The sequence below is a fragment of the Hylaeus anthracinus genome, unplaced genomic scaffold (genome assembly GCF_026225885.1).
Source record: "Hylaeus anthracinus isolate JK02 unplaced genomic scaffold, UHH_iyHylAnth1.0_haploid 11997, whole genome shotgun sequence".
In the NCBI taxonomy this organism is placed as follows: Eukaryota; Metazoa; Arthropoda; class Insecta; order Hymenoptera; family Colletidae; genus Hylaeus; species Hylaeus anthracinus.
Genome location: NW_026534344.1, coordinates 4,313,473 through 4,324,834, shown reverse-complemented (window position 1 = coordinate 4,324,834; position 11,362 = coordinate 4,313,473). Strand labels below are relative to the sequence as shown.

Below are 11,362 nucleotides of genomic sequence, written 5' to 3'. Positions count from 1 at the left end.
GTGACGAATTGGCAATTACGTTACTTCGTTCGTACGTGCTTCGTGGGCTCAAGATTTTTCTAGACCTTCGAGCGGCCCGGTTACGTAGAAATTCGGTCAACGGTCTTGACTGTCGAGTTTATCGTTGAACGTTCATGAATTTGCACTGTCATCGAAGGAGAAAACTCGACGTGATCGAAACATCGAACCGGGAGTAAACAGATAAATTCGACGCTTTTGAAAGAAATTGCTGAAATCCTAGAACAAGTAACTGGATTCGATGTTCGAGATACGGCCCTGGCACTTAAGTTGACCGTATGACGTCTTCAAGTGAGTAATGCTCGCAATTCGAGTGATACTATAAAAGTATTCGATCCAGAGCCATGATAGACCCGTTGTTTTGATGTTTCACCGACATATCCGCTGTCAACGCCTGCTCCAACTCGGAACAAGCCGTTTCAAGGGTCGTACGCAACGATATGTTCAAACGCTCGCTACAGCCGCATGTTTCTTCTTTTTTATAAAATATTTATGAACAAAATAAGATTTCACTGAGTAATATTTCCGGTAACCTTCGCGTTACACGCGTCAGTGATATTTAGTTTTTGTCTCTTTTTGTGCGAGATACAGGAAGTAATACATTTTGCGATAAGTCGGAAGGATCACATTGATATCGATGTTCCTCAGGACGAAATACAAGGGACAACAAATTAATTATTTTAGGTAGTCATCAAAGGTCTAAACGTAATAAAAAACATCAATCATGTATTGCACGTACATTACAACGATCGTAAGCATAGTTTTATAGTAGTTAATTAAGTACGAGGACTTCGTAGTTTTTGAAGGACAATTCCTCTCCATCAAAGGGAATGTAGAGACAGCCGTGGCTTTGTTGGACCTGTAAAAGATAATATTTTGATCAAATGGGGGTCTTGGAAAATACCACCTCTATTTAAAACATTTGAATTAGTCTCATGAAATAGTTTAAACTATATACGCCTAGTACGTTCAAAACACACATGAAGCAATTAAAAAGAGTTACTTCTCAAAGACATCCGAACCAAAACGAGATCTTAAACGGAATGATAGGGATAGTCCTCGTAGACGAACTTGAGTGATCAATTACTTTTGTCCCGACTATAATATTCGCAGTAATAACAGCGACCTTTTCTTTGGTGATTATGATCAATATAAATCTAAGTATTAACTATCTCCAACGCAACGTCCTAAGGACTATCTTATATACCCTAATTGCTTCTTTCATGAATAATCGTTGCTTCCCGAGATTCTCGTATGTTCTACGACTCGTTTCACGTGTTAATTATAATTTCAATCCACATGGTTACGAGAAATACAAATAAATATCTTCGCGCGGAATAAAGATAAGCGAATTCCGACCTTGCCAATTGTTTGGGATCCATTATGGAGAACACGGCCGACATACAGAGGCTCTCCATCGGTAGTTTGACCTGCGACTACCGCATTACTTGGAACGTTGCCGTTGGAGCAGAACTCCCATTCAAATTCGCCCAGGCACAGAATCTAATAAAATGTAATCCATTAAAGTTACGTTCGGTTGCACACTTGTATCATAGGCGTTCTCTTTTATAAGAGAGATACATTTTCGTTTGTTTGCAGTTAGTCTTTTTATATGCATATATCGCTCAAGTCTTTTTACTTTTACTGTATTTATTTCTTCCTTTTTTATCAAGTGCTGCAAAAACCAAACTTTGATGCAAATCATACGAAGTGTCCCTATTTCGCGAGGCAAAACGACTTTGCCTTGACACGAAATCTCAATTCCGTGTTTGCGTGCGTCGATAGGCTACTTCGTTCCATCAGGAGATTAAGTTCATTATAGAAAACATTTATTATTTGTTAAAATCATCGAACCGTCCAGCTTGTCCATTATTTCGCCTTGAGTTTAATCGGTTTCCCTGCTATCACTCCGAACGAGAGATACAAGATAGCATCGATATCTGAGTGAAGGATACTAATCTGAGATCGTGTAACCGTGTAACGGGATTCATGCACGTTACACTAAATTCATTAACGTTCATTACGTTTGCATTACGTTCACATTATTCTTTAATGAATGGCTCCTTTCAACGAAACGCGTAAGTTTAAGGCAAGGCACTCACGTCGAATTCATGTTTAGAGTGTTCCACTCCGTTGTGGCATATGTAGGCAACATGTTTACTGGGAATCACTTTCGCCGGAATCATATCACCTTCGTGAAACGCTCTGCCGACGTATATGGTGTCTCCGTCAATGTCTCGTCCTCCAACAACTGCATTTTCAGGCAAACTCCTCTCCGCGGTTCGGTGGACCCATCTGTAACCTTTGGTACAAAAAAATCAACTTTTACAAACAATAGAGAAACTCTATTAAGAAGAAAAATTCTATTTATTTCTACATTTAATAAATAATTATTACATATCATCGATACAATTATCATCATCGTATGGATTATCCGATAAAAGATAGTTAGAAAACTCACATTTAGCTCTAACGACATACTTTTGTCGCTCATACGTCAACAACTATTGAATATTAATATTAATGTAACTATTAATACTGCAGTAAATATTTAATGATGCCATTGAACGTTTCAAATGTTTTCGAACATTAAATACTCCCGATTGATACGAATGGTGATACATATTTTTAACGCTTACCTGGCATCTTGCAACTCGTTTTATCCGATGTTTCACAAAGAATGACGCTTATCTTGTCCCAACATCAAATTATAAGCTGTCCTAATCTTATCGTATATTTTATCTAATATTTGCGTTCTCTTTAAATTATATGACGGAGTACAGCTTTCCGGAAAGTTGGATAAATTGATTAATGATATCATATTTGAAAGTATTTATTTTTATTCAACAAGAGAATGCCCGACTCAAAGAACTTTTTACACGTGGAAGGTTAACAAAATATTTTCATATGTAATTGTACATTCAAATTTATTACTCATTTACGTAATTTACATTGAATATACAGAATTTATATGACGCAAAACTTATCGATAATATATCTCATTTACTAACTTCTTTATGTACAGATATTACTTTATTTAAATAGTAGTAAAAATTTGGTTCATAAATAATACAGAAAAATTAAAATACGTTCCTGCATATCGGGCACGTGGATTTCTGGCTTGTACTAAACCATTTGTACTAAAAGGAAAATGTAACTTTCAGAAAGAGTTTCGATAAAAATTGTAATCGTGAATAGCGCAAACTGACGTACCAGACAGGCTGTGTGAAACTTCTTGCGACACGTATGGCATGACAATTTCGGTATTTGATATGTACTTAAATGGAAAATACTGAAACATATATAACACTCTTCGACGCCAGCGAATTTCTTATCTAAATTTCTTTTCCACAACGCAAGGCCATCCCACACAGATCCATTCTATAGAGTAGAAAGTAGTAATTAAACAGTTTTTTTTTAAAAAACAATATTTAGTATAATTAACTTTTACCTGATGTGTAAGAAATATGGACAACTGCATATGACAGTTTCGCCAATTTGCAGTTCCACCCGCGTGTTGACCAGGTTCAACTGTTACTGGTCCCAAAGGATGATTAGGTGGTAAAGTGATGTTAAGTTCCAATTTTGTGTCATCCATTTGATACAAGGCTACAACTTCACGGAACGTTGGATGAACCTTCACTTGCATGTTTTCAATAGTATGTAGCTTGTTATTCAGAAGCTCTTCCTGGCAAAGCATGGGGCTAACATAATGCGTCGTGATCTTATCTACTGCAGCACTAACTCTACTGTCAGCAGTACTCCACCACTGTCGTACCAATACTGGTAAATGTCTTAAACTATTTGTGTATAACCAACAAACTATATGATCTAACCTCCATTCCGTCCAGCTTTCTATAAAACATTGAGAATAAATGATTTTTGTAAAGAAGTTTTATTTGCAAGAAAAGTAAGCATGAATACCTCCAAAGTCAAGGGATGGTTCGGTAGAAAATAGCTCCATTAATTTTGCACCTTTATTTTTATAATCTTGGAGCACCTCCACCGGCATTAGACGGAATATGTTATTTAACAAACTTGGAAAGAAATTATCTCTGGAACAGTAAACCATAATCAAAAAAGATTGCTTAAAATATCAGGAAAATTAAAAAAATATTACAAAAATGTTTACTTAAGAATTTCGGCATACTGATACAACAGATCTCCATGAGCATTCGCGCACATGTCTAGTATGATAGCCCATGATAGTAAGTATCCCACAGTGTATGTGTAGGAATCTGTATATGGTTGAATGGTACAACTAACTGTATCGCATAATCTATAAAAATAGTATGATAATTAATAATATATGTACTTGCCATTATATGCTATATGAATATTTACTTGAAATCCATTAAAGTAGTGTTCACGATGTTCTGAGAATTTTCTAATACGTCTTCTACTTTTTTAATGTTCAAAGTATTTGCATCAAAGTTTTCTAACTCCACGGTTGCTTTGTCTTGTTCTACGAGAACTGGTACTGCCTGTTTTAATACATGATATGCACCCAGCTGTATACTGGCTACAGGAGATTGAAATAATTTTAGCGACAATTTTACAGTGTCGTTTCGATCAACGGGTATTGAAGGTGCTATCTTCGATTGAGTTTCGAACAGTATACTTCCGTTTAACATTTTCACTGCTTTTCCTAGATAATCTAACACTATGATAGGTTTCAAAACTGTTGTCTTTTTATCGTACGAATCTGTAAAGAATAATTTATAATAAATTATAAAATCAAAATTAATAATTATACATTGGTTTGACGTCTTATTTTTTTAGGATTAATACCTGCATAAACCATCCAGGATTCAATAATTCCATATTGTATATCACCGGCAAAAACATTTTTCCATTCGTCTAACAATGTTCGAGGTAAGTCCGTTATTTCTTCCTGTTCGTGTCGGTTCATTAAATTCTGAAGTGCGAAATAAAGTTGACAAACGGCTACTGTCAGTGTAGATACCTATGATAATAAAAAAAGTGCACTATGTAAATTGAAACTAATAATTCAGTTTACATAATGGGCTAGTATGGATTATAGGTTATATTATACAAACTTTAAAGTCATTAGCATTTTGTTTTGATTTAATAAGAGAAAATTGCCAAAGAACCAAAGATATTAGGATAAAATTCCACTGATCAAACGTTAATTTAGTGGGAACTTTCGTTACAAATTCTGTCAGTAATCTTATAACTTCCAGAGGTAAAGTTAATCCTTCCCAGGAAGTCTGAGAGATATCGCTATCAAAAAAGAAATAAAAATGTTTAGTTTACAATTGGTCTCATAAATTATATATAACTCTATAAAGTAAAATTATGTTACATACCAATCGAAAAGTAATAGCATATTGTTTTCCTTCTTGTAGGATATTAGTTTTTCTAAAATGCTGGAGTAGTTTAAATTGTGTTCTTGGTTTATAAGCGTACTCCTTGCAACGATTAACATGTGAATATTAATGTCATTTATTGTTACCGAAGTATTTTCCGAACTTTGAAGTTTTGATAAAATCTAAACCAAATTATTTTATTATTATATAAACCATTGCAAAATAATGCAATAATATATAACATTAATATTGTATTACCTGTTGCCCTTGAAGGTTCATTTCATTATCTGTGATAGGTATGTTACTATTGTTGTAAATTTTAAACAGTTCTTCTGGTTTTTGGCCAGTACATAATTCAGTGCAACAAAAGAGTATTATGTACGATAACATACTACCATATTTTGAATAATTTCTGAAAAATATTTTCAAAATAAATAATACACGATTAAAGAATGCAAATGAATTATTATTAATGATAAGAAGAAATACTTACATTTTAATATGATTAACAATTTGATTGTATGTATTTTCGTTAATGTGCATTTGTATTTGTTTAAAACTATTTTCAACAGTTATTAAAATTTTGCTAACGTTGCTATAATATTTTGTCTAAAAAGAATTGATCAATAAGTCCTTCATGGAAACTAAATTAATGCTATAAATAATACTTACGGATTTGTAATGATTTGTGTAAATTCTTCCCAAAATAATTGAGTATATAATATTTATTAAAAGATTCGTACTTCCTGGTAAATTCAAATTGTGTATCATCAATTTTTCACTATTAGATTCTTTGTCTTCGTCTTCCTCTTCATCTCTGCTAGTTGATCTTAAGCATAGGTTATTCAGCACATTTATATTAAATAATGCCCATTTTAAACAATTCTCAGTATTATCCATTACCGCGGTACTAGTTAAATCAATGGACATGGAATTTTGATAAATTTGTATCCTCTGATCAAGAGTGGATACATATAGTTTACCACATATTACTTCACCATACAGAATTATTCCAGTTACTTCAGCCATCCATGTAGTTATATTAGAATCTGTTAGGAATGTTAAAATAATTTCTTGTGCATAATCATTATCCATGTGAACTTGGTTATCTATTATAACTTCGAGAAAATCAGCCGCCATGTCCACCAATATATCTTTGGCGTGCTCGTCGTTCCTATAAAATATTACCTGTGTTATCAAGCAGAACATAAATATATTTCGTACATAAAAATTATCTTACGAGTTATATATTTTTTTCCACATAGTAGTTGCAAACTTATTAGTCAACTCAATCAATGCTGGTTGAGATAATTTTTTAATAGCTTCCAGAAGTCCTTTTTTCCATACAACCCGCATTGTTTCAATAAAAGTGAAATCGTTACTAAAGTAATCTCGAGAACACAGTTCAAAAAGTGTTTCTAATACTTGTACAGCTCCCAATATCGATTGTTTATGAGTCCATGTTAATGGAACAATACAAGAAATTAATTTTGCAAAATGTAATAAATACGTTTTATCCACTTCATGAATTGAATTACAAAGTATAGATACAATTTCATTGACGCCATCTTCTGTTATCGACAAATCTAAAAATAATAATACAGCATGATATAGGTGTTATTTTTCGTTGTATTAATAAGCTGTATTGATGTTAAACGTTAAAAACTTACTGCCATCATCAGAAGGTTCAAAGGCTAACAAAATAATATTCTGGTTTTTCTCTAAATCAGAATAATTTCCCGAAGCAATTACCTTTGCTACATCTACTAATAAACTAGTTATTCTAGATTGTGAACACCATTTCTTTACTATTGGATCATTTCTATGTTTTTTTGATAGAGCACATTGTATAACACTTCGTGTTGTAACAATGTCTTGAAACTGAAAATACATCCATAAATATATGAATACAATTTTATAAATTTGTGTAAAAATGTTATATTTCTTACCTGTGTTAGTGACTCTAAAATATTATTTTTCTCATCATCATTCATATGCTTCATGAAATTGAATATTAATTCTACTATATATTCAGTGTCTGGTGAATGATCCAGTAACCAGTTTCGTAAAACATTATTATAGACATTGAAGAAGTTTACTTCTACTTTGAAAGAGTTTGATGGGTTTATAAAAAGTTCTTCGTTTGCAAAACAAGTTATAAGCTTATTTAAACATGTTATATACGTTTTTATGCGCTGTTCAGTGATTTTATTGAAATATTTTATGCAAAGTGAATAGACAAAATTATTAAGTTCAGAAAGAAATACAGTATCGGTATCAGTGTTTGTATCCTGCGGTTGACGATCAACATTGATATCGTCTTCTGGATTTGAAAATTTTACTTTTAAATTTTTACGGCCGTGTACGGGAGCTGTTTTCAATGTAATTAAGAATTTGATTTGAGAATTGCTTGTATATGGAACATTGAATGTTTCCAAATTTTGGGATGTGTCTATAATCGAATCAAACAATAATTTGAGTTCGCGCCAAAATTCTTGTATCAAATAAGAATATGATTTATATTCTTCATTATATCGATTTTTACTCCAATACCGCACCAAGTGGGTAATTTCACAAAAAAGAATTTGTTTCATAGGAGTATCTTCTTTTAAACACATTTCTAGACTTGGCATGAGCTGAAATAATTGATCATTAATTCTAAATATTCTTTCCATGGAGAATGAATATGATATAAAATAAAATACCTGTTCTTTGAGGAGTGTAATGCATAAATCGTGATTATCAACATTCAGAAGAATAGAATAACGTAAACATTCGATAAATGACGTTGTTACCGCAAACATTTCTGAGCGGCTCATTTGAACGCTTTTTACCGAAAATCTAATGAAATATGAAAATAATATGAAAATTATTATAAACTACATATATAAACTATATATAAATTAGTCATACATTACGCTATTTAAATACACACCCTTGTCGCATATTATTAAAAAAGTTCATGTACAAGTTGTAAACATCAACATTTAGTTTTGGAAACTGACTGATGAATGGTAACAAGTTCGGGTAAACAATAGTAGCGCAACACTGTCCTCCACTTCGTAAAACACGCCACAGTTTTGGTAATACTAATTTTTCAATACTTACTACACAATACCAATCCTAAAACAATGATTTTATGTATGACAGTATTAGACTTACCATAGTAAACATTCTGCAAGTAATTATTAATACCTGTATTTTATTTATAGTTACAAGCACAGATTCCCATACAGCAGATAAGAGTGCTGGTTCTGTTTCATCAAGACTATTCATAATAGTTGTTACAGTTCTCTTTTTTTCCTCTTGCAACAGTATAACAGTATTCTCATTCATTGATGTTAACACATTAAAAAATGCTGTTTTAACTGGTAGAGCATCATACTTTACTAACTTCCAAAACTTGCTATTACTTATAATTTTACGGTGGATATCAATCATTTTTTCAATCTCCTGAACAGGAACCTTCTTTAAATAAAAACTATAACCTTGTAAACTTGTTATCAAAACTCTTTGATACTTTGCTTCCATTTCTTCTGCAGTAAGATTCCTAATAATATACATACATCAATATAATACAGTTCCTACAGCAGATGCCTTCTATATCTTTTAAATGAAAAACATACTTTTGCAAAGACAAAGACTGTGCTGTATGAATAGTAATGTTATCACAGATATATGTTAAAATTTCCTGTTGACAATGCACAATGGCATCAATCATTTTCCTTGGTGGAAATGTGTCCTATATGCATATAAAAGATATTCCATTAAACAATTACAAATCAACTTGATTATTTTCATGAGTTTTATGATTAGCATTTTATAATTTACATTGAACGAATTGATAGCAGCTGATGCAGCAGGGGGGTATGTATCATGTTGTGAAGTAAACCAGGCTCCTGCTAATTGTTTTAAATACACTGCTATGCCCTTCCCTACCCGTTTGACAAGGGCTGCATGTGCCAATTGTGCAGCTTCTCTCACTCTATGTTCTACATCTATAGCTAAGGCACAATATTTCCGTGGCCAGAATGGCAACATTCCCTCAACTGCTGATAATTCTGAGTCTCTACACATGACAGCAAATTCTTGTAAGGCCTGAAAGAGCAACATTTGAGTTTTCCTATTGCTTAGACATTTGATACTTATATATTACCTTGTACTTTGTTGTTGCATCTTTTTTATTCATTTTCTTTAACACTATTTGAAAATTATTATCAATGTTACTCATTTCTATCTCATTTATGCTACAAAGTGATAAACCTGGTAATACAGGTATATATCCACCATCTTTCACTGCTGCGAAACCAACAAAATTTGGCATTGCAGAACCTAATAGTTCAGCACTTCGACTGCTACTTGATGGCTAGAATTTACAAGAAATTCACTAATATTAAAGTTACGTTTACTTTATTAATTATTATAGAAAGATAATGGAAAAAATATAGGTATGCAGTACATGTTAAACATAATAAAAATGTTGTAATGTTTTTAAACAATATTTCATTATTTCATTAAGCAGTCAAAGAAGCCAAATTACTACTACTACATTTATCGTTAAAAAGGAAAAGTAAATATAATGTCAGAATACGAAGTTTTCATAACAACAAAATTTAACCTATGATTTCTTTATTATTGATAGACTTTCGCTTACCCTTGCATTATTTTTTGTTCGTTGGGCTTGTTTCTTCTTCCCCATGATAATTACTGCAAAAACAACAGGAAATAGATCTTGTAATTGTACATTAATTTTATTAGTTCAATTTTATGCCAGGAACACGTTTGTAACAGGTAACAGCTGATTTCTCAATGTTTTCGTGTGATATGTACGCCAATGTACGCTATCTAATCGTGATATATTTTTTGAAATTTAATGAAAAATTGAAATAAACTACTATTTAATTTGATAATTTTTATGCAGTTCGGCATTAATACTTTGTTGAAAAATAAAATGTACGAATGTATTATTAATCATTGCAACGAAAAATGGTACATACAATGAAACACGATGATAATCGTGTAAATATGATAACATAACAAATACTGTATTGAGAAGAACCGTTTTATTTTACACCAAGTAAGAAACTACTAAATTTATGCAAACTTTTGTTTTTGTTATTTTCTTATTATGCACACGTGTTAGTTTTGATTACAGGTTAAGGAAGCTATGACAAACATGACAGTTGGAAACAAATTGGGTCAAAGATTGTTATTATCCTATTGTTCTTTCACTTGCATTTACTTTCCTGGTATTCTGATATTACTCAAGTTAAATGACAACTTGTACAACGTGGGAAAGTACAAATTTATCCCAGTATTATTAATTCTGCTTTTTGCAGAAGTGATAAAGTTACTGTTTCCTATGTTTCAATCTGATTCAATAATTATAGGGAAGACTGAATTAAGAACATCCTCAAAAGCTAGAAAGTCTTGGTCAAAATATTTGAAAGAAATTTTTAAATTTTTATTGGCTGCTTTTCTTTTGTCTGTTATATATTATATTATAATTATACTATTCGGTGCACCTGTATTTATGCATCACGAAGAAACTATCATGCTGACTCTCACATTAACTACTCTTACATTTGTTCCTGCCAGTTTGCACTTAGGAGTGGATGGTGTATTAGAAATCATGACAGGAACACAATCTCAAAAAGGGAATGTCTTAGTGGATGCTGTAAAGATTAATATTCAAGCTACACTTCTAGGTACATGGTTAGGAGCTATTGTAATTCCATTAGATTGGGATCGACCATGGCAAGCTTGGCCAATACCATGTGTAATAGGTGCTCTTCTTGGCTACATGATTGCACACTTTATTACTCTTGCAAAAACCCTACCTATGTTAAAATTAGCCAAAAAAGTTCATAGATAAATAATAATATTTACACAGATAGTCATAATAATTTATTTACAAATTATGACATTTTAGAATAAGATTTTACAATGCTTAATGTCATGAGTCATGAGTTGAACAATGTGAATAAAGTAATTTAAGTGTAATATCCTTTAAA

The 11,362-nt window shown here is 32.1% G+C and overlaps 3 protein-coding genes across 5 annotated transcripts; 1 reads left to right on the top strand and 2 right to left on the bottom strand.

Annotated features, from left to right (window-relative positions):
• Positions 1 to 718: 718 nt before the first annotated feature.
• On the bottom strand, positions 719 to 2,804 carry LOC128889346 (natterin-3-like). Its single transcript, XM_054146896.1, has 4 exons — positions 2,658 to 2,804; positions 2,121 to 2,320; positions 1,378 to 1,521; positions 719 to 877 (listed from the first exon to the last, which is right to left on the bottom strand). The coding sequence occupies exons 1-4, from the start codon at positions 2,662 to 2,664 to the stop codon at positions 791 to 793; spliced, it is 438 nt and encodes a 145-aa protein (XP_054002871.1). The 5' UTR covers positions 2,665 to 2,804; the 3' UTR covers positions 719 to 790.
• A 124-nt stretch (positions 2,805 to 2,928) lies between these two features.
• On the bottom strand, positions 2,929 to 10,475 carry LOC128889319 (E3 ubiquitin-protein ligase listerin). Of its 2 annotated transcripts, XM_054146859.1 has the most exons (23): positions 10,346 to 10,475; positions 10,003 to 10,055; positions 9,505 to 9,714; positions 9,180 to 9,446; positions 8,975 to 9,090; positions 8,544 to 8,898; positions 8,284 to 8,471; positions 8,054 to 8,189; positions 7,298 to 7,984; positions 7,019 to 7,229; positions 6,589 to 6,934; positions 6,021 to 6,522; positions 5,842 to 5,957; positions 5,607 to 5,760; positions 5,349 to 5,530; positions 5,079 to 5,262; positions 4,810 to 4,984; positions 4,363 to 4,723; positions 4,151 to 4,297; positions 3,943 to 4,073; positions 3,470 to 3,873; positions 3,232 to 3,399; positions 2,929 to 3,158 (listed from the first exon to the last, which is right to left on the bottom strand). In XM_054146859.1, exons 2-23 carry the CDS (start codon positions 10,045 to 10,047, stop codon positions 3,099 to 3,101), a joined length of 5,145 nt encoding a protein of 1,714 aa, XP_054002834.1. In that variant the 5' UTR covers positions 10,048 to 10,055; positions 10,346 to 10,475; the 3' UTR covers positions 2,929 to 3,098. The 2 variants fall into 2 exon arrangements, with proteins under 2 accessions (XP_054002834.1, XP_054002833.1); XM_054146858.1 differs by lacking the exon at positions 10,346 to 10,475 and having other exon boundaries at positions 10,003 to 10,145.
• LOC128889341 (phosphatidylinositol-glycan biosynthesis class F protein) lies at positions 10,285 to 11,339 on the top strand. Of its 2 annotated transcripts, none has more exons than XM_054146890.1 (2): positions 10,285 to 10,425; positions 10,504 to 11,337. In XM_054146890.1, the coding sequence occupies exon 2, from the start codon at positions 10,516 to 10,518 to the stop codon at positions 11,221 to 11,223; it is 708 nt and encodes a 235-aa protein (XP_054002865.1). In that variant the 5' UTR covers positions 10,285 to 10,425; positions 10,504 to 10,515; the 3' UTR covers positions 11,224 to 11,337. The 2 variants fall into 2 exon arrangements, with proteins under 2 accessions (XP_054002865.1, XP_054002864.1); XM_054146889.1 differs by having other exon boundaries at positions 10,287 to 10,425; positions 10,492 to 11,339.
• Positions 11,340 to 11,362: the final 23 nt, after the last annotated feature.

Coding starts and splice junctions, on each gene's coding strand:
- LOC128889346 (XM_054146896.1), bottom strand. Junction 1,522..2,120: donor ACTCTAAACATGAATTCGAC/GTGAGTGCCTTG, acceptor ACATTTTATTAG/ATTCTGTGCCTGGGCGAATT. Junction 878..1,377: donor GATCCCAAACAATTGGCAAG/GTCGGAATTCGC, acceptor TATCTTTTACAG/GTCCAACAAAGCCACGGCTG.
- LOC128889319 (XM_054146859.1), bottom strand. CDS start 10,047: ATGGGGAAGAAGAAACAAGCCCAACGAACAAAAAATAATGCAAGG. Junction 6,935..7,018: donor TGAACCTTCTGATGATGGCA/GTAAGTTTTTAA, acceptor TATTATTTTTAG/ATTTGTCGATAACAGAAGAT. Junction 5,761..5,841: donor ATTGTTAATCATATTAAAAT/GTAAGTATTTCT, acceptor AATATTTTTCAG/AAATTATTCAAAATATGGTA.
- LOC128889341 (XM_054146889.1), top strand. CDS start 10,516: ATGACAAACATGACAGTTGGAAACAAATTGGGTCAAAGATTGTTATTA.